This window comes from Calypte anna, chromosome 7, assembly GCF_003957555.1.
Source record: "Calypte anna isolate BGI_N300 chromosome 7, bCalAnn1_v1.p, whole genome shotgun sequence".
Classification (NCBI taxonomy): domain Eukaryota; kingdom Metazoa; phylum Chordata; class Aves; order Apodiformes; family Trochilidae; genus Calypte; species Calypte anna.
The window spans coordinates 9995243-10016257 of NC_044253.1; the positions used below are offsets into that span (position 1 = coordinate 9995243).

The 21015-nt window shown below is 47.2% G+C and overlaps 1 protein-coding gene across 1 annotated transcript in view; it reads left to right on the forward strand.

Moving 5' to 3' along the window:
* The window catches only part of ITGB5 (integrin subunit beta 5), a 58900-nt gene extending 38213 nt beyond the window's left edge, over positions 1 to 20687 (forward strand). Inside the window, exons 11-15 of the mRNA XM_030454077.1 lie at positions 14615 to 14837; positions 15527 to 15630; positions 18097 to 18213; positions 19353 to 19519; positions 20092 to 20687. Of these exons, the coding sequence (XP_030309937.1) occupies positions 14615 to 14837; positions 15527 to 15630; positions 18097 to 18213; positions 19353 to 19519; positions 20092 to 20187 (707 nt within the window). The 3' untranslated portion in view covers positions 20188 to 20687. The remainder of the gene's footprint in view (positions 1 to 14614; positions 14838 to 15526; positions 15631 to 18096; positions 18214 to 19352; positions 19520 to 20091) is intronic.
* Positions 20688 to 21015: the final 328 nt, after the last annotated feature.

The window sequence follows — 21015 nt, forward strand, 5'->3', positions numbered from 1 at the left end:
TTTTTTTTTCACCAAATTCTACCAGTTACAATGCTAAGTCTGACCTGTAGCAAGTGCTGTGCCAATGACATAACATTCTGAGACAGTGTTGTCAGCCCAAGAGGCTTTGGAGCTTCACCAGCCCACCGATAGTCTCTGAGCTTCCACAGTAGGGCTGTGCCCAAAGCTGCTCTGACAAACAGCCCTCTGTTACACAAGCATCTCTGTTGGCTTCCAGCAGACGTGTACTCTCTCCTCTCTACAAATTGGATCTTCTAGAAAAAGACCATGTATTTAACTCAGCACTGAACATCTTAGTCCACCAGCACGTGTAGTTGTGGTAGCCAGGGGAGTTTGAGTCGTGCTTTGGATGCAGCAGTGGGATCTGGCCACTGCTTTTGTTCTTGCAAGGGGGACACCCTGCCCACCTCTGGTTTCTTCTGGGCACAATAACTGTCCCTGAACGGCCCCAGCATGTTGGTGACCACCTTTCTCACAGACTGAATCCTGCCATGAGAGGAGACCAACAGGTATTAGCAAAGGATGTAGGGAGCTGCAGATTGTTGTTGTCTCTGTCCTTCCTTGAAAGTTGTTTGGCATGAACCTGTGAGGGGAACGCATCACTGTTGTCAAGGGCTTTATTTACATTAGATGAACCATCTGGTAGTGTAGAAGGCACTTAATGCCACTCAGTGCATTTCTGGTGACTATTTTGAACAGGGTTTTCACCCCAAAGGAACCCAACCTCAGTTTTAGCACATGGGCTGTGGTGTCCCCAGTTAAATGCATTCACAACTGCCCAAGCTGTTGAACAAGATGATATCATGAAACTCTGAGTGCCCAGCCCACCAGAGCAGGTGGGTGAGCAGCTGGGCTAACCTGACCCAAGGTTTGGGAGAAGCTGAGAGGTAAAAATCCACACTTTGCACTTAGATGACCATGCTTTTTGCATGTCTCAGCTGAGAGACACCATGAGCCCATCACCAGCCAGTCTGGGCATTTCTTGCTTTTATGATCTGGAGCAGAACTGTCCTCATCGAGTCACTGCCAAGACACAGGGTGGGGTGGCAGGTTGTCTTCAGGCATCCCATACTCCCAGCTAAAAGCAAAAGCAAGTCTAAATACTCTGAAATGAACTTTGAGCTTCTTGTCTCGTATTACTCAGTCCTCTGGCCAGCAAAACTGTTTTCATTCATGGGTCTGTTTATAAATATTGGCACCTCATTTTGTCAGTGTTTGAAAGGAGAGATGACTACAGACAGTGCTGCGTACAGCTCCGGTCCTTTCACAGCCTCTTGTGAAGTGGAGAAGCAGATTTTGGGTGGGAGACAATCTAAAGGAGAAGCAAGAATTCCATTCCTGTTAGTGGGAGGTTTAACAGGCCTCCTGCATCTGTGAGGCAGGCAGGAAAAGGAGTAATTTACAACATGTCGTAAATGTTGATTCAAGTTGCATCCAAGTCTTAGTCAATGCTACTTAGTCACTAATAAGTGGCGTTTGTTCTGCTGCTCTCTGAGTGCTGTTAACAGCCCCAGAGTAGCTGTTTCAAGCCATTAATCCAGCTCCTGAAAGGGCTGCTGTGGATACCTTGCATCTTGGTTCTTCCACAAGAGATGCAACCAGTTTATCCATGGACTCGGGCTCTGACAAAGCTGGCAGTCACTTCCCAAAGCCCTCAGTGTTTCACTCCTAGTTTTAATCCAGATGGAGGAGTTGAGGCCATCAGCATGCTGTCCTGGCCTCTACCCTGAGATGTGGGTTTCTGGCTTTGGGAGGGGGGTAGGAGAGAGGCTCCCCTGCCTGCAGCCTGCCCTCCTGCCTGCAGGCTTTTGAACACCTTGGCTGCCTGCCAGGCAGTTTGATAAAGGAGGAAGCATCTTGTTGCTAATTGCATTCCTGAAGGTCCCATAAAACTAGGTGGTCAGAGCAAGGAGAGGCCCTGGTGAGGGCATCACATATTTGATTCTAATGAAGAGAGACTGGCTCACCAGAGGTCAAGCTTCATTAGTTTTGGTGACACAGATGGGGTTTTTTTTGGTTGGTTTTTTTGTTTTGTTTTGTTTTTTTTGGAGGGAGGGATGCAGGGTAGTACAGGATCATCTTTACTTGGTGTCTCTAGAGAGATTTCCCCTGGACCATCACTGCTGTTTCCTGGCTCCCTGTGTGGGTGTCATCTGTGCACTCGTTGTGGGTGTCACGTGTGTGCTCTTCAGCCCCAGGACTACAGTTGTGTTGAGACTGTGCAGGAATATCACAGCTTCTAAGTGCAACCTAAGCATAAGGAAACAGCACTTGCCACGCTGTGAGTTCCTCCTAAACACAAAGGATCTCATCCCAAAAATCCATACTGCCTGAGCAACACACAGACAGCTGATGTTAGTGCATCTTCGTGGGATCAGGTCTGTTGCGGTTTCTCTTCTCCATTTTTTTAAATTAGGCAATAAATAGGATTTATAAACACTCTACAATTGTGAATACAACTTCTCTCTACCTCTAAGGAATTAAGAGCAACTTAACTGGTTAAGATAGCTAAAGATCTTGGCTAGCTAAGGCAGGGTGAGATGTTGATGCCTTGGGGTGCAGGAGCTGAGAGTCCAGCCTCGCTTGTCAGTGCAGGGCTTCCAGTGGCACAGACAGCTCTGGTCAGCAATAAAGCATTGAGTGTCAAATCTGCAAATACATACAAATGCCAGGAAGACTTCTGAAATGGGATTTAGGAAGTGACAGTTCATTGAAAATCCATGGATTATTTCATAGAGAATAGCTAAGCTGATGTGCGATGTGACTCCAGCTGCATTCCAGAAACCACTTCAAAAACTGCTGATGAATTACTGTCCTCAGTATTTATTTCTGAATGCTTCCCTTTCTTGGTTTTATCAAATGGGGAAGCACTGTGAGGTTTTACACTAAACCCAGTAAGATGAGGCTTTTCTGCTGGTTTTAACACAGCCTCAAATTAGAAATCTCCCTCTTGCTTCTTCAATTTGTTTCTGGAGGTCCCTGTCCTGGGCACCATAGTGGTGTTTCATTGCTTTGTGTTTGTGGGAGATCTGGTGGGACAATGGCTCCAGTGCCAGCACAGAGGTTCCTGGTTGTGCATTAGAGCCCCACACTCAAAGAGTAGCTCTTTGGTGTTTGATGATACTGCTGGTGTCTCCACCTTGGGGTTTCCGATGGGGTCTATTACCACACAAATCACTGTGCCCATAGACACATCCTCAGGAAATAGACTTTTTTCCCACACTTACTTTTGTAGTTCTTATTCACATACCCAGGGGTAGTGCCTGGACAGAAATTGCTGGTGTGCACCTGAAGGCTAGAGATGTGAGACTAAACATGATCCAGTTTTGGTGGTTTTTTTTCGTTTCTTATTCTTATTTGTCTTCATTTCTTTTATGTAGCCTTTTACCAGAAGATGTTGTTATAAAAGAAATGGGTAGTATTTGATTTATGAACTGCCAAGGTGCAGGTGATGGGTTGAGCATGGTTTAGGAGCTTTGCCTGTGCCCACTGGCCCCCTTGGCCTGCAGTGGTGCCAAGGGTGGGGTGGTAGCACTAACGTAGCCCCTGACAGAAGAGGAGAGGGTGGACTGCTGCAGAAAGAGGACAGAGAACAGAGCTTAAACCACATCAGCAATGTTTTCTTTTAAGCCATGTCAAGTCTTGTTATCTTCAGGTTTGGAGGACTTGAGGGGTTTTTTATTTAGTTTGTGTAAAGAGACAGAATCTGAGCACTGCTCAGTGAAGAGTGAACACTGCTCAGTAAAGAGAGACCTGAAAGGGAGAGACAAAAGGAGCATGTAAGACATCAAAATTAAAGAACAGTCCTTTGTTTGTTACTAAGTGCTGTGCAGACAAGGAGGAGATGCAGCCCAGGGTTGGTGCCCCACAGGTAGCTGCTGCTCTGCTCTCCAGGCTGGAGGAGGATGGAGGAGCACACATCTGCCAGCATTTTTAAGGCTTGTTTTGGGGACAGAGGGTGCAGTGTCAGCTGGGGTTAGTGCAGTGCAACCTCATGGTGCTAGCTGCTTCAGTAATGAGTTCTCCCACTTATTAGGTGGGGGTCTCATGGAGGGGGGTTAAGGAAGCAGCTGCATGTGCTGTTGGGGATGCTGGGCATGGGAGGGAGGTTTGGGCTGAATGACACTGGAAAACACAGTTGTGGAAAGAACCCTGTAACAGTTGTTTTTTAACTTTTAGTAGGCAGACATTTTTTATCTGGGGTGAGGGGAACCTAGTGAAGTCCTCCCTTCTTGATTAGGGTGGGATATAGGTTGTGTGTCTCTTTACCCAACCGAAGGGTGGGGCAGGGAGCTAAAAATCATATAATATATGATATGTTGGGCTGGAAAGCTGAGGTGTGCACATGCTGGGTGGATCCTGGGTGCCCATTGCTCCCTCTTAGCAGTCAACAAACCTGGTTTTGAACAGCTTGAGTTCTTCTGCCTACAGAGCCACTGCACAGCCTGGAGGGACCTTATGAACAGAATAAGTAATAAGGAGGTGGCACTGTGGGGCTGTCTCTCTTTTAAGATGTAGTCAAGGCTCAATCGAGCTGTACATTTGTCCTCGAGCTTCCTAAAAACCTTCCTCCTTGCTGGTTTCCCTTTCAGCCTTGGCTTTTATCACCTGCTCAGCCTAAACCCTTGCCCCAAGATGCCTGTGGACCTGAGAATAAATGCATGCAACAAAAAACCATCTCTGAATAAGAGGAAAAAATAAACCTCTGACTTGCTGTGCCCCATAGTAGTGATGAACTGAGGCCAATCACCCATACCTGGTGTCTTTGATGGGTGGGCATCCCCTCTCCACCTGTGACATATTTTGTCTTTAATAAGAATTTGTGTAGACTACAAACATTTAATAAGAAATTAATCCAATGGAGGACTTCTGCTGTCCTCTTGCTTATTTGGGCTTAAGCTGCAGAGCTGGGCATGTCCCACTTACTCTCATCACATGGATTAGTGCAAAGAATGTAAAGTTTAGGTCAGCTATCCTGTGGATCAGCCTAAAGCAATGTAAGGCCCAGGTCAACTGGGGCAGGCAGGGCTGAGGGCTGTGATGGGTATTAACTGGAAGAGCAGTCAACTGAATTCACCTTCATCCCATTCAGACCAAGGCTGCTTTCCCCCTTTCCCCTATGGGCAAGCTCCCTGCAGATGCTGTTTGGTGTGTGTCTGATGTCCTTTGTCTGCATGATATCGGAGCCCTAAATCAGAAAAAAGAAGAGGATGAGAGGCCACAGGGACACATATGAGGCAGGGACATGTATGAGACAGACAGACTTACCCTCTGTGGGTAGCCCATGGTGCCCCTTGGAGTCCCAGGCTCCCAGATAATTTGAGAGGGTAGAAAGAGGCTCCCCAGGAGCTGTGCAAGTGACTGGCTGGTGTTAGCATCCCTCTTTAGCCATATTTAAATTAGCAAGCTAGTGGTCTCAAGCATCAACTATTATTTTGGAGACCTGCAGTGAAATGGGCACATTCACAGTGATGGTTGATTGTGGTAGTGGATGGCTTGTTACTTGCAACAGGGAAGCCAGGGAGGATTTCTGTTTAGAACAAATCCTCTACCAGGGCAGGCTTTCTGGGTCATGCAGACTGGCTTTGGCTCAAGTGCAAGATCCCTCCTCTTGGCAGCCCTAAGTCTAGAGAGATGGGCCTGTAAACCAGTGCCTTGGAAGGGACCTGTCCTTAATGCTGACTCACTGGTGTCTGTGCAGCCAGCCTCTCCCTCTGGCAGCTCCTGCACTCTTTGCTAGTGGCTCTTAGGACTCTCTGCCCTAAGGCACCAAATTCATCAGTGTGTCCCATGTGGTTCTGGGTGTGCCCATCTCCAGGAGCTGTGCCTCATAGCCCCAGTGCAGTGAGGCAGAGAGCCAGGAGGGAGATATTTGCATCCCAAATTTCATCTTCATGAAGTCTTTATTTCTCTGGCACATAAACTCTTGGTCACATTTTGGAGGAGCATGGGGGTGACTCAGTGTCTGTGTTTACTCACATCTCCAGTCCTTGGGAGGCTCCTGAAACCTCTCTTCCACTTCCTCCCGCTGCATTATTTCCATCCTTCCTCAGTGTCTCTCTTCTGCTTCCTCTCTGAATTTTTTTCCCCTTTACCAAGGTTTCTGTTCCCTTTCCAATTTGATCCTGAGACATGTGCTGCTCTCCTCCAAGAGGCTGGTCCTCCCTGTCCTGGTCCCAAAAAGGCTGATGATCCCAGGAGGTTCAAATGACACCCCTTAATTGCTCTGATAATGGTCACCCAAACCCCTGGTCTGGCTGCTATGGTTCAGCTCAGAGGTTGCTGCAGATGGGTGGTTCTTAGATAGAATGTTCTATGCTTGATGTGTATGCTCCTCATGGATTTCTTTCACAATAAATAAATGTAGCATTAGGTATTACACCACTGAGCACTACCACTACATCTTTGTGTGGCAAATGTTGTTGACTATTTGGGAGCTGGGCTCGGTGATCCTTATGGATCCTTTCCAACTCACGATATTTTATAATCTTTGAGTTGATTTCTCATGGGCACACAAATGACACTTCCATTTGTGTTTCTGCTCAGTGCTGTCTTTATTCTTCATGTTCCCTTGTGTTGCTGGCAGCAGGCAGATCCTGCATGCCCCACCTTGCTCACACCAAGGGTCTGTGTGGTTCACACCTATGAGTATTCCAGTTAGACTTTCTTTGCCCAGCAGATGGAGTTCTGCTTCTCCAGAGTTTCCATTCCTGGCACGGAAAGAGTAAGGCTCTCTTTTCTAAGCCCCCCCCCCCCCCCCTTTCCTCTGCCCAGGCCCTCATTGCTGTCAAAGCCTTGCAGCACTCCGCAGATCTGGCAGGAGATCCATGGAGGGGCAGCCCGCACAGAGCGCTGCTGTTTCTGCCTCTTTTCACTGGGGTTTCTCCTTGTCCTCCAGCGGACCTTGCGCAAGAATCAACGCATGCTAATGAGGCATTAAATGCCAGGGCAGAATTAAAGAATAAAGAAGTGATGTCTTTGACATCTTTATGGGAGCCAGAGCTCCGTCTGTGGGTCTCCACTCTTAAAGTGGCACAGCCTGTGGGTGACAACCAGAGGTGTCATCTGATAGTGCATTCACAGACCCAAACCCCCAGCTCCTGCTGCAGCCTCCCCACCACCACCACAGGGAACCTTACATCTCCTCAAGTGGAAAGCTCCAAAACAAAAATAAGATGAGCTTTGAAAACACAGCTCCTTGCCTACAGGCTTCCCAAATTGAAAAGATGGTCTCAGAATGAACTTGCTTGAATCTGCTGCCTTTATGGCCAGCGTCCCACTGAGCTTGATGTTTGTGTTCAGTCCTTCTGATTGCAGTAATGGACAGACATAAACATTTGGAAATTCATGCTACATTTGAGATTTAGAGGCAGATGAAAGCCTCAGACTGGCAGGTGAGTGAAATTCTGGCTTTCTGCTGCATTTCTTCTTGACATATGCTGACAACCTGGGAATTTTGTTCAGTTTTGCTTAAAAAATTGAATTTAAATAACAGACCTGAGAGGGAAGTGCAGTGCAGGCTGCGGGTTCATTTTTTTTTTTAATACAATTTTAAATTATATTCTGACTTCTTCCAGCTTCCTTGGGGAGGGGGAAATCTATTCCAAATCCATGGACCTTTGGTGAACCTGCACAAGATTGTCTTTGCATCCAAACACAGAACTGGGCAAGTCTCCCGTGGCACTGGATTTTGCAGAGAAAGAATTTCTCTCTGCTCCAGAGCCCACCCCTCTTAACAAAGTCCAGCTGAAAGGACATTCAGCCCACTTGGGCTTTGGCAGGGTGGGAATTATTCTGCTTTTCATTTAAGGGTGGACTTGAACCATAAAATTTGACCCCGAAGTTCAGGCATTTGGGATTTTTCGGCTTGTTTTTGGAGCCAGGTTTTATTTTAAGAAAAAACCTGGAGGCTTTTGGGTGGTAGAAGCTGGTAAGAGCCTCTCTGCTTGGACACCAGATCAGAGAAACAAAAGGTCACCCTTCCTGGTCACCATGTCTTGGTGGGTTGCAACAATATAGGTTTTCTCAAGCCCTTTATCTGCATTTGATCTGTGTGACCCTCGTGTTTTTAAATCTCCAAAGCCATCACAGTGACAAAACTAAAGGCAAGGCTAAATTTAGAGTTTGGGTAAAGAGATGAGCCAAGAAGCATGTAAGCAAAGAAGCTCCTGGTTATGGACCCATTGGGTGTTGGTGGTTTCAGGGCAAGGTTGGAAGAGCCAAGTGAGAATGACACTTTGCCAAGCAGCTTCCTTTGTCAGGCTTTTTGGGGTGAAAGGAAACAAATGGGGAGGAGCAACAGTGGGGGATGGGTGGGCTGTGAATCTCCTCTGTTAGGGAGTTGCAGATGAAATTCCTTACGGTGCCTGTGGGAGTGGAGAGTTGCCTGGAGCAGGGAGCATCAAGTGGGAGAGGTGTCAGCGTGTCCCATGGGAGACCCAATAAACACCTGCACTGGAGGGGATGGAGGTCAATGGAAAAGGACAGTGGCACAGAGCCCTTCTGGAGTTAGAGGACTGGAGGGAAACACAGGAGGGAGAAAAACCACACATACATACCTTCCTATCTGTTTTGAGGAATAATGAGAATTACTAGCAATTTCTGCAATGCCTTCACTGTCAGGTGATTAAAAGGGGTGATGAAGCCAAGGATGAGCATGTGTCCAATTTGGTGGGATTGTATTTAGACCTGTGGCTCAAAGGGAATTGGTCAGCCATCCAGATTGCCCCATTCAGGATGAAACACTGTGTCCCTGGGAGGATCTGGCAGCAGCCTGAGCCCTGTATCACTCCTTGCATTGGTAGCAGAGTCAGCAGCAGGACCTAAAAGCTGTAGTTCCCAGGTCTGGGTCTCCATCCAAAAGGCCACGTGTGGCAGGCTCAGCTCCTCGGCTCAGGCTCTAACGTAAGCAAAAGTCAAGAGATTTGGGAAGTGCTGAGCATACTTAAAAAAAAAAAAAAAAAAAAAAAAAGACTATTTTAAGAAATGCAGCTTTAGATCTCCTTCAGAAAATGAGTCTTCACTGCTTGTTTTGGCTTTGGTAAATCATCATCCATATCTTGTGATTGTGTTTCAGCTCCCCTTCTGTAGCAGAGAGAAGGAAAATGAGGAAAGGCTGACCAGGGCTGCTGCAGGAAATCCGCCTGCCCCAGATTGCTTTCAGCTGCTTTCATGAGACAGCAGTTTCCAAAGCCCTGTTTTTCCTGCCCAGTTTTGATTTAACCCAGAAATTCCCGAGAGAGTGAAAAATTGTGGGGCTGAAGGTTTTGGTTTTTTTCTTTGTAACCACAGTGCTGCACCATGGGGAAAGCTGGCAGTAACGTGGAGCCGGTGGTGAGGTTTGTGACACCTAGGGCTGAAAGAGCATCTCGAAGGGGTATTTAATTTTTCACCTTTGGTTACATTAGTCTGTAGTGCTGATGCTATTTTTGATGACTGGTGAGCTCAGCCAGTACTGATCTTGAAATAAAGTCTTATTCAAAGCCTTGACCAAACCCATATGCTTCAAGATATAAATATCCATTGAAATCAATGCAGTGGGAAGATGCAGATTCATGGTGTCTGGTTTGAATAATGAGCAGAAAAGCAATATTTACTTATTTCTAGTATTTACTTTGTTGTTTCAGTATTGCATTGCAGATAAATGAGCGTGGATGAGCTCTCTTTTGGTGGAAGTGGAGTTGGACAGTGGATACATTTCAGTTTACACCGAAACCTCAGATGCTTGACATTTGCCCATGTTTGTTTATAAACTGACCTTCTTTTCACAAGGACGTGGTTGTACTCTGTAGGCTCCAGGAGCTGGGGATGCTCCTGCCAGCCTTCCTGCTCTTTTTTATTCCCTGCCAGACTTGTGTGACCCTGGGGAATGGACTCAATACTTGAAATTGCCACTGCTTTCCCTGACTTCCCGCCGGTGCCGACCATCTGGCAGCAGCAGAGCCGCGGGACGCTGCCTTGCCTTGCCTGCCCCCTTGATGTGCAGCCCCGGCTGCTTTGAGTCATGGAAAGAGATTAGTGGGGAAGTCAATGATTTATTTGCTCTCTCTCTTACCGTAGCCCTTTCCCAAACGGAAAGGTCTAGGTTTTCCAAATGTTCAAAGCCGCCTTCTTCTGTGCCTTCTTCCTCCTCCCACTCAAAATGTGCTGTTCCCAGAGCTTCTCCTGCAGATGTTGGATGCTTTCAGTGGGAGGATGGGCTGGTACAAAAACCGATGGTCAAGCAGTGCCCTGTGTTGGTAGGGTCTGACTTCTTTCCTAAGTAGGTGTTTTTGGTGCATCCACCCCAAGGGAGCACAAACCACATGTGGCTTCATTGTGAGCACAGCAGCCAGGGCTCCTGAAAGGGATGGCACTGAGGAATCTGGAAATTACTTGCCATAGCTGCTTTCTCTCAAATGGTTTTCCTGTGGGGTTTTTGTGGTTTTATTTCAAGCTAGTTGTTCAGGTAACCAAAACTGGCAAAAGCACAGCATTTTGAAGGTCCTGACCCAAAGCCTGGATGTCAGCATGGAGGCACAAAATGGCTTGATTTAATGGGAGAAAAAATTACCTTTCTCTTCGCAAGTGACTAGGAAACTGGCTTAAAAATAATGAGAATTATTTTTTCTTGTATGGTAGGCACATCAATTTAGTTTTTTAGAAGGTAGAGAGAAAGAACCAATGTTGGGGTGATCTTAGTTAAGACCCTTTTTCCCACTCCATAAAAGCTGGGATAATTTTTTTCTCTCTCTCAAAAGACAGCAGGTATTTTTGCACAATGTTGTGGTCCCCGGAAGTCAGGGGGGAAACCATTTTCTGTTGAAAGACCGAGGGTCTGAACTTTTAGCACACTGAGTTTTGGACCTCTTGGTGCAGCAGTGTATGGTGAATTTCCAAAGAGGCAAAAGTATTGCAGAGGGACAACTGGCTGTCCCACTGAGCTTTTCGCCACCATGGTGTCCCACTTTGCAGCCTGCTGACAGGAAGCCTGGGATGAAACCTGAGTCAGAGGGTGGAAGTTTCTGCCAGAAGCTTCTTTTCCAATCCTGCTTGCAGGCAATGAGCACAGAGCTGGGATGAAGCCTGGAAAGCTGCAGAGGAGCAGCTGCTGGCATTGGGCTGCCCAGATGGGTCTGTGGGGTGAGGGCAGAAGTGGTTTGGTCTGTGGCTTCCATCCCTGTGGGCAGCCAAGGGGGAGAGGCAGAGGCAGCTGGGGTGAAACAAGGACAGTTGGAGGTCCTGCCAAAAGCTGTCTGAGTGTCAGAAAGATGTGTAGCCCAGCTGGGCATGCCAGTAGGATGGGGATATATTTGGGGGCAGGAATAGAGGGATCAACTGGGCTGTGGGTCTTGGTCTTGTTGGTTTCCTCCTGGGGAACAAACAGGGTGCTTTTAAGCAGCAGTGTGCCTCATGGCTGCCATCCCACCAAAGCCCAGAGTAGTCCAAACTTAGCCTGAGGATTGGTCTCTCCCTCCAGAAGCATTGTTTTTCTCTGTTACACCCTCCCAGTGTGTTTCTGCAGCTCTGACATGTTTTGTGTTAGCTCCCCAACAACCAAGAGCTGGCTTGAAAGGATGTTATCAAATTCAGAGGCAACGTTTCATTTCCCAGTTAGATCTGGATCATTTAAACATTGAAGTTCATCTCATTTCAAGGATGGGAAAAGAAGAAAACATCTCTTGTTATGTTTGGAGAACATAATTCATTTCTTTTGGCTTCATGAGTCAGCTTTAATAGGGAACATGAAAACTCAAAGGGTTCAAGTGGGTTAAAATTGAGGGCAATATCCATGAGACCTTCCACTGGTGCAGAGGTATTTTGAAACATCCTCGAGGACACATTTTCATCTTGGAAATGAAACTGGGAAGTGAAAGAAGTTCATCATTGGCATGGTGGTGGAAGGCTTCCCACAGGCATGATGTGACATGCCCCAGAGGCTGCTTAACCACATCAGCACTGTGTGTGACCACAGGATAGCTGAGCCTGGAAATGCACAGCACTTTTCACTGCAAAATACAAGTCCCATGCTAGAAACCTCAGCTCTGGGTCACTGTCACCAACAGCCTTGCTGCCACATTGCCTGGAAGCTCCTCTGTGGTTGTGTCCTAAGCAGGGGGAATGGAGTGGATTCCTAGTTCTTATGCTCCAGGTGGATGTAGAGAAGTGGGGTGACTCTTGTCATGCCCACATGAGAAATAAATGTATCCCACCCACCACCTTTCTCCAGTCTCCAGGCTGTGTGTGGAATGGATCATGGAGCTCATGGTGCTCGCAGGAGTGGCCACTCTGAAGCTGCTGCAGGCTGTGAAGACTGTAACATCCTTGTTGTTAAAGGTCAACATGGAAATTCCCACTCTTGGCACATTCCCCATGTTGAGCTTCAGCCGTGACTTGTTGTATGCAGAGCCCATGTGGCCACAGCTGAGGGCACATTTCATGATTTTACATTTTGAGCTCACATCCCACACTTAGTCACCCTCATATGGAAGGGCTTTTTCTCTACCCCCTTCAAAAAACAAACCTGTTTACTTTAGAATGCTCTTTCTCAAGTTTTCCAGTCCTGGTGTTTTAATAGGAACATCATTTGCTTTCCCCAGAACAGCCACTCCAGGCTCCATTCCCTGCCTGCCAGGGGCTGGAAGGGGTGTGAAGGGTTTCTCATTTCCTGTACTGGCCTGGCACTGATGGCTTAAAAAACCAAACCATTTGGTGAGCAAGAAAGCTTCTAGAGATGGATTTCCAATGAATTAACATCTTGTGCTGGGTTCTTTGGTGTCCAAGGGAGACTGAGCTAAGGCTGACAATGCCAAGGCTCTTGTTCCTCTGTCCCAGAGCAGTGGGGTGGCTCCATCAGATTGGGATCGTGTGGTGATGTGAACACAATCAATGTGATTCTTTTGGCCCTCACAGCTCAAATTTAAGTGTGAGAATGTTTACTGAATGCCATATACATGGTTTCCCAGTGCCAGCTGTGTTGCATTCCTTGAAATAGTGCCCCTTGAAGAAAAAAAGTGATTTACACCTAATTTAGACACATTCATTGCCACAGAGGTGCCAGACTTGCTGTGTGCAAGAGCCTGATTGCCTGAAGAGTAAGTAAGAAGTAAGTAAGCCTGAATTGGGAGTAAGAGCCCATCACTCAACTTGTCTTCCTCACAAAGGGAGGGTGCTCTGCAGCTCTGGTGGTTGGTATCACTGTGTCCCACAGGCTCAAAACTGGAGCCTCATGGGGAGGGAGGAAAACCAAACCTGGGTAAAACCCGTGTGCCTGGGGAAAGGGCAAGGCTGTTGTTCTGAAGACAAACAGGGGAAGGGATTTTAATCTCCATCAGATGTCTGCAGGTGACCTCTAGAGATCTTGTGAACATAACCTCCTCTGTCTACCAATGTCTGAGTTTGCAGCCTGCATCCAAATCAAATGGTGGGAGGGCAGAAGAAGCTGTAGGAGGGTGACTTGTGCTGGGCTAGGACATATGAGATGCCTTGTAAAACAGAAGGTGTTCCCCATGATTTTTGGCATGGGTTAGAGCCTGTCACGATTTCCACAGCCTCTCTGGCAGTCTTGGAGTGATGAGACAGTGGTTTTGTGCCGATGAAAGGAGCATGTATATAATTTATCTTGTCTGAGGCATGAGAAGCTGTTTATAGTGGGAAAGCTGAACTGTAATTAGGCTGCTGATGAGCCTTGTATACAAACCTTTCAGCTCTTTAATCTATGCCTTCAAAAGCATCCCTTCTCCTAGGGACCAACCAAGGAGGAATTCGAGCAGTATTTCCAGGGAGCTGATGGATGCCTTTCTGAAACCAGATGCTGGGCAGCCAGCCACTCCACTTACTGTCACCGAGTGCCTTTAAGCCTGTTGACTTTCTCAGCCTGTCCCCACAGCTGCAAAGGACTGTGTCACTAGAGGAGAACCCATACTGCATTGTTTTCTTCTTTCACCTCTGCTCTGAGCTTCCCCAAGCTGCTCCCTGAGGGAGGCTCAGCTGGTCCCAGCAACCTTCATGGTACTAACTGGGATGCAGTGGTCTGGCTTGGAGATGGGAGATGTTGTTTGTTGATTTAAAAAAATTTTAAGGTGTTTTAAGGTTTTTAGGAGTACTTCTAAAGTAAAACAGTTAGGAAAGCAAGGTAAGAAAGACCTTATGAAATTATTGACCTCCTAGGCTTTTGGCTGGTCAATCCTGGGTTTACAAGCAGCAAGAAAGCACTGCTCCATTCCCATCTTCATTTTTCTTGATGTAAACAGAGTAATTACAGATTATTTTTTACAAAACACCAGCCTACCTACCCAGTAAACATAAGAAGCCCTTGCAGGAGCCCTCTCTTTTATGCCATTTTGAGTTCCTGGTGGTAATACTGATTTTTACTTCATATATATTAATATATTAATAAATACTGATGATTGTTTATATTTATAGGATGATGATTACTGTTGTTGTTGCTGCTATTATTATTATTATTATTATTATTATTATTAATTGTTATTATTTAGGTGTTTCCCATCACCACCTATTTGATGCTCTGCCAATTAAAGTCTCTCTGGCAGCTTTTCCTTCTGGTCCCTCCTGCAGAGGGGCAGCTGCAGCCCCTGGGATGTTGCTGATGTCCCTCCTCTGCTCTCATCTTCAGGCCATGGAGAGTGCCACTGCGGGGAGTGCAAGTGCCATCCCGGTTACATTGGGGACAACTGCAACTGCTCCACTGAGAGAGACAGCTGTGTTTCCAGTGATGGGCAGATGTGCAGTGGCAGAGGAACCTGTGTCTGTGGGAAGTGTCAGTGCACTGAGCCAGGAGCTTTTGGAGAGACGTGTGAGAAGTGTCCCACCTGCCCAGGCGTCTGTAGCACTAAAAGGTATCCATGGAGGGTTAGGGAGGGATTCCAGGATTCCTTGCTGGTATGGAGGGCAGCTCTTTGATTCCTAGGACACTTGTCAGCTAAGGAAATCCTCCTTCCTCATTAAGCAGAGGTGATTAGCCCTAGGCAAGCTTGCCCTTGCTCAGATCCCACACTAAGCAACCCAGGTAGAGAAGCAACAAAAGTTGCTGCCCAAGTCCTCATGGAGGTTCAAGTTCCTGTTTCCTTCCAGCACTGTCCCCCTATGCAGGAAAGGATGACAGCCCCAGTTTTGCTGCAAATGTCTGGGCCCAGAGAGTTGTGAGCTGTAGAAGCGGGGATGATGGGATGACTCCTGCCTCACAGTGACAGATGTGCCCCTGGGCACCAGGCTCAGATGGTGCAGAGCAGCAATGCCATCTGCCTTGATCCCAGGCAGAAAGGATTTCACAGTAGCTAATGGGCGAACAGTTCCCAAACCTACCAGCTGTCCTGCACCTTCATAGAAACCTTCATTCACCCCCAGCACAAATCCATCCTTTAAATGGAGATGCTTGGCTTTAAAGTTTCTCTTTCCTTCTGAGAAACTTCTGAGAAACTGCAGCCTCCAAGCCAACACCCAGGGAGTCCCTTTTTGAGGAGGCATCTCTGTATTCATACGGTTTCTGATGGGTGCTTAAGCTTCCCCTCTATGTGTCTTCCTGCAGGGACTGCATTGAATGCAAGCTGTTTAACTCAGGAAGACTGGCTGATAACCAAACCTGCCAAAAGCACTGCAAGGATGAGATCATCACCACTGTGGATGTTCTTGGTAAGTAGACAGCAACAGGGGTGCAGGTGGTAGCCAGAAACTGCACAGTTGAATTCCTTTAACCACACTGAGGCATATGTGTAAAGAAAGCCTCAGGGAACACTTGGTGTTTATAAATGTTTGTGTGTATGTAGTATGTGTGTGTGCATATGGGGTATGTATCACCCTCTCTCTGGGCTGCAATCTATATTGAAGTAAGAAGAACTTTGATTTGAAATAACATCTTCAAATCACACAATGGTGTGAGGACCATTGCTGCCTGTGAAAGGAGCAAAGAGAGGGTGAGACAGAAGATTAGATGAGCCATTAGAGAGTGCAGGACAAAGTAGTACTCAAAAAAGACATTCTCTAGTCTTCCAAGAGTTCATCTTGGATGAAGTGAGCTTGTAAGAGACAGTGAAGCTGTTTTGGAGATGATGACTTCTGCTTTGGTGGAATTGACTGCTCCTCTCCTGCTCTTTATATCCTATTCTAGAAGTCACTACACACGATTCCCTCAGCAGAGGGCTGTCTACTCCTGCTTTTCAAGCTCCATTCAGGGAGCCCCTGGTTGCTCTCTGGGGCAGTAGAGGGGACCCAAACTGTGACAGCTGGAAGATCCCACATGCCTTTTGGCTCTGGGTATGAAGCAGAGAGTGCTTCAAAGCTTCCTAGAGCAGAGGCAGCTATCAATGGAGTGACAAGCCAGAACTATGCCTTTTGGGAAGCTTACATGACTTGCATTGGACTCTGCAGGATTGCCTTTGCTTTTGCAGTATTGCATTCCCATTCCTGATAGCTCCAGAGAGGAGCTTTCAACACAAGAGATGCATGACAGAGATCATTACTATCAAGGCTTTAATCAACGTCTCCTTTAGCAAAATAATGGTGCAAGAATGGGATCGAAACCAGCTGGGCCTGGAGGAGCTAAGATTTGCTGCTCAGCTCAGAATGGCATTAGTCAGGAAACATGGAAGTTTTATCAATATTAATGTAGTTAGCACTTTGCTTTGTACCAATCAGCACATCTCCAGCCCTGCCTTAGAGACCACTGTGTAGATAGAGCAGGTTCTCCTGTCCCAGGGTGGGAACAGCTGAGGTTTGTCCACACCAGAAGCCCTGTCAGAACTCACCAGAGGGGCAGCTCTGGGCTCAGAGCTGTTGAAATGGAGTGTATTAATCTTCCAACTTAAAGCAGGTCAAAGGCACTGAAAGGAAAGACAAAGAGATAAGGACCTGGAATAGCAGTGGTCATTAATGTGATCGTTTTTCAGCGTGACAAATGGGCAGAGATGTGAGTGAGGAGGAAAGCTGTGGGAAGAAATTCCCAGGCCATGTGTTTGCCAGACAATGGTGCTGGTTGCCCCAAACCCTTCCTCTGACAGGAACCTCTCAGCCCACACAGGCCCTAACAGAGATGTGCTCCTGCAGAGCTGGGGATGTTGCTCCGTCTGCACCTAGGCACTGTCCCTGCAGCAGGGACACCCCAGGAGCTGTGGCCTTGCAGGGTGGTGGCTCTGTTAAACTCACCCCTGATGCCAGAGCTGCAGCCCTCAGATGATGGCTCTGCTGTACTATTGTCATGGGTTTTGTGAAGCAGCCTTCCTCAGGAAGCATCTTACAATGACCAGACCAGCACCAGGCTCTGCCTCTGGTGCTGTGATGTGTTAAACAGGCCCAACAAAGAGCATCCATATGGCCACAGGGATCAACTAGTCTCAATTTTTACAACTCCCTCATTTCCACATCCTTCCCTCCAGCCAGCTCCTCCCTTCCTCCTCCCTCCTTTCCTCCTCTATCTCACTCCTTTCAAACAAACTTCACCAAACTTCACCAGCCATGGGCTGCTGCTGGCCCCATCCATGTCCTCCCAGGGTGTTCCTGTGCCCTCACTTTCTCTTCAGCTCCCATTCTTCAAGAAATTTAGTAAATTAAAGAATAAAAAGGCATTTATTGCCAAAGCAGACTTGTGCAAAGGAAGACTGTGTGTGTGTGTGTGTGTGTGTGTGTGTGTGATTGCATCTTTGCCATGCAATATTTGTTGGGTGCCACATTTTCTCCAGCAGTAGCTCTGGACACTGCTAAGTTACATTTTACATGACTGGTGATCAAACTCTGATGCTTTCCAGGCTCAGTCCCTGTTGCTTCACTCCCTGGTACCCATGGGAAGCCCTGCTCAGCTTGCAGAGGAGAATTATGTTTAAGATTAGATTCCTAATCTTAAACCTGCCAATGAAGTCAGTCAAGTGCCATATTGCAGCTTCAGACATGATTTCCCCTTAGAAAAGGGGGGCTGGGTCAGAATCAGGGGAACCACGGCATGTTGGTGGGAATTAGCATAATATGAAGAGAATATAGGAAATATTTGTGTCAGAAATGAGGATACAAAAGTTCTGCAATCTTTAAGATTTTGGTCTGATATTATTTAAAAAACAAAGAAAAAAACACAAAACAAACCAACAAAACTCTGATTGCATCTCCTTCCAGAAACGGATGATCCGAATGCAATCCTCTGCGCCTACCCAGTGAACAACTGTGTCATGAAGTTCACCTACTTGGAGCTTGCCAGTGGGAAATCCAACCTCACCGTCCTCAAGGAGCCAGGTTGGCCTCCCTTGGGTTTCCTTTTAATAACACAGGCTGCCTCAGGAGAGGGGAGAGGCTGCTGGGGGCAGAAAGGCTGATTTCACTGGCTACATGTGAGCATGTGCAAGCAGATGAGCCAGGGTAATTTTAAAAAAAATTACGTGTTTTACAGTACTGAAACCTAGCTCCAAATGCTCTTGACTCAGTAAAAAAGGACTCTGACTGAGAGAGAAATATGCACCTGATTCACCAGCATTGCTAGCAAGCAGCTGAAGGGCTCCCTGCCAGCTCAGGATGCTGAAATTAAACCCAGTCTATTTAAGCTGCAAAACACATGCTGTGTGCTGAAGTGGTGATGTAGCCACTGTGAGCCAAAACATTCAAAGGGGCACACTTGATGATGATGCTGGTTAATTCAGGATGTTAAGAAAGACCCACAACACCTCTGGGCTCCTGCATTGCCAAAGAGTCAGATCTGCTCTGCGTGTCCCTGCTCCCCTCCCCAGGCTGCTACAGGCAGCTGTGCTTCCCAGACTTTTAATCACATAGTACAACAATGTAGTTTCTCCAAGAAATCCCCACGTGGTGATGCAGGACAAGCTGGCTAGCACCCAGCAGTAGCTTCTCATGATTTACTCTGGTCCTCTGAGGCACAGAACAGTGTGGGAAAAACTGAGATAACACACATTTTATTTTCTTTGTGCTGCAGCTTGCACTTCATTGAAAAGCCAGTTGATTAGCTGACAGTTAATATAAATTTTTAAAATGCTTGGTGATCACCTGTGCCCACGTGGGCCAGCAACTGGGTTGTTTTTTGCCAGAGGCACCTTAGTGCTCTCTGTCCCATGTGGGTCACCCAGGCATCACTGTTGGGTGATGGCACTGCAGCACTGCTCTTCCCTCCAAGTACTATGTGGCATCCCCACTCCAGTGCCATCCATGAGAGCTGTGCCTTTGATCTGCCTCTAGCAGGTAAAAAAAGAATTATTTAATTTTTTAAAAATTCCTTTGGTTTCAGAGAGGGCTGTTGCTTTTTTTTAACTTAGTCACTGCTGCCCTGAGGTCACTTGCTCAGTGGCTGCAGTCCAACTCTTTCCCATCCTGGTATCCTGATCCAGGACACACCAGAGCTAATGACTTTTTCCCCTTGTTTCCAGCATGCAGCTCAGCCCCCAGTGCTGTGACGATTGTGCTGGCAGTGATTGGGAGTGTAGTGCTGATTGGTATCATCCTGCTGGCTCTCTGGAAGCTGCTCGTCACCATCCATGACAGGAGGGAGTTTGACCGATTCCAGAGCGAACGTTCCAGGGCCAGATATGAAATGGTGAGCCTGGGACAGGGGTGCTGCTGGCATACAGAGGGTCATGGGGATGTGTTGGCAGCCAACAGCTCCAGAGTGATGGAGAAGAGTGGCTGGAGAGAGGGATGCAGGTGCCTGTGCCCTGAGGTGCCTCGCACGTCACACTGCCCTTCCCCTTGGCAAGTCACAGCTATGCTGCCAAATTATACCCAACCTTTGGTTTCATCATACATTTCCCAGCAGTGCTGGAGGGCTGGAGGACACAGAGGAATGGGGACTGAGCTCTGACTGTATCAGAAGCCAGGTTGGTCAGGTTTATGAGGGAGCTCTTCTGGGAGGCTTTAGGTGGGGCTGCCCAGTCCCAACATTTGAGGGCATCACCTGTGCCTGCAGACAGGAGGGAAGGTGGGTCAGACAGACAGGCTATGGACATACAGCACTGCTTTTGGCTCTCAATGCACATTGCAGTCAAATCCAAATGCAGTGGTGTGCCCAAATTTAATTAGCATGGGAAGGCGGGAGGTTTATATACATTTTCACCGTGATGCAGACTTTGTTCCTCACCTTTGTTATTTTGTCCATTAATTTCTCCAAAGGCATCCAACCCTCTCTACAGAAAGCCCATTTCCACACATAATGTTGAGTTCACCTTCAACAAGCTCAACAAGTCTTACAATGGCACAGTTGACTGATGGGGGCTCGGCACCTGGGACTGCTGTGGACAGTTGCTTGACTGTATGTGCTGCTTCCCCACTTGAAGATGGGATCCTCTTCAGGGGCGAGAATCCCTTACGACAGGACTGGTCGATGACTGAAGCCTCTTATTTGCACAGTAAGGAGAAAACTCTGGTTCATTCTGGAGGCACGGACATGGCAGACTCCCCCCGGCCTGTGCTCATGGACTCCGAGCCGTGTGCGACTCCGTACCCTCAGCTTTCTGGATATATTAAACCTGCCAACTAAGTCAACCAAGTGCCATATTGCAGCTTTAGACATATCCCATTAGACAGGGTAACTAGATCAAAAATCAGGGGAACCCACACCGTCGCAAGTTGTTGGGGGAGGGAGGGTATTAGCTTAAAAAGATGAGGGTGTTGGAAGCATTTGTGTAAGAAATTAGGATACAGGAGTTCTGCAGTTTTTAGGATTTTTTTTTATATAAAAAAAAACCAAAATAAAACTATTGTGCATATATGATGCTGTGAGTTGAGTTCATTGTTTCCTTGCTGAGCTGCCCCACCAAAATTGGGGCTTGCTCCTGCAAGCAACTGTAGTGCTGCCTGATTGATTTATTAATAGAGCCTTATCAGTCAAAACATTGCTATAAAAATAGGAGCTAGAGCTGCAGTGACTGTCACAGAAGGTATGTTGATTTAATGCTCTGGTGTTGACCCGGGGTGGGGAGTGCCACATGGATCTCCTGCTCCATGCCAGGAATGTTAAACAGACAGGGAACTGATGGGAGCCCAAGGGAAATAGAGTTAAGGATGAGAAAACTACATGAAACACCCATTCCTTGG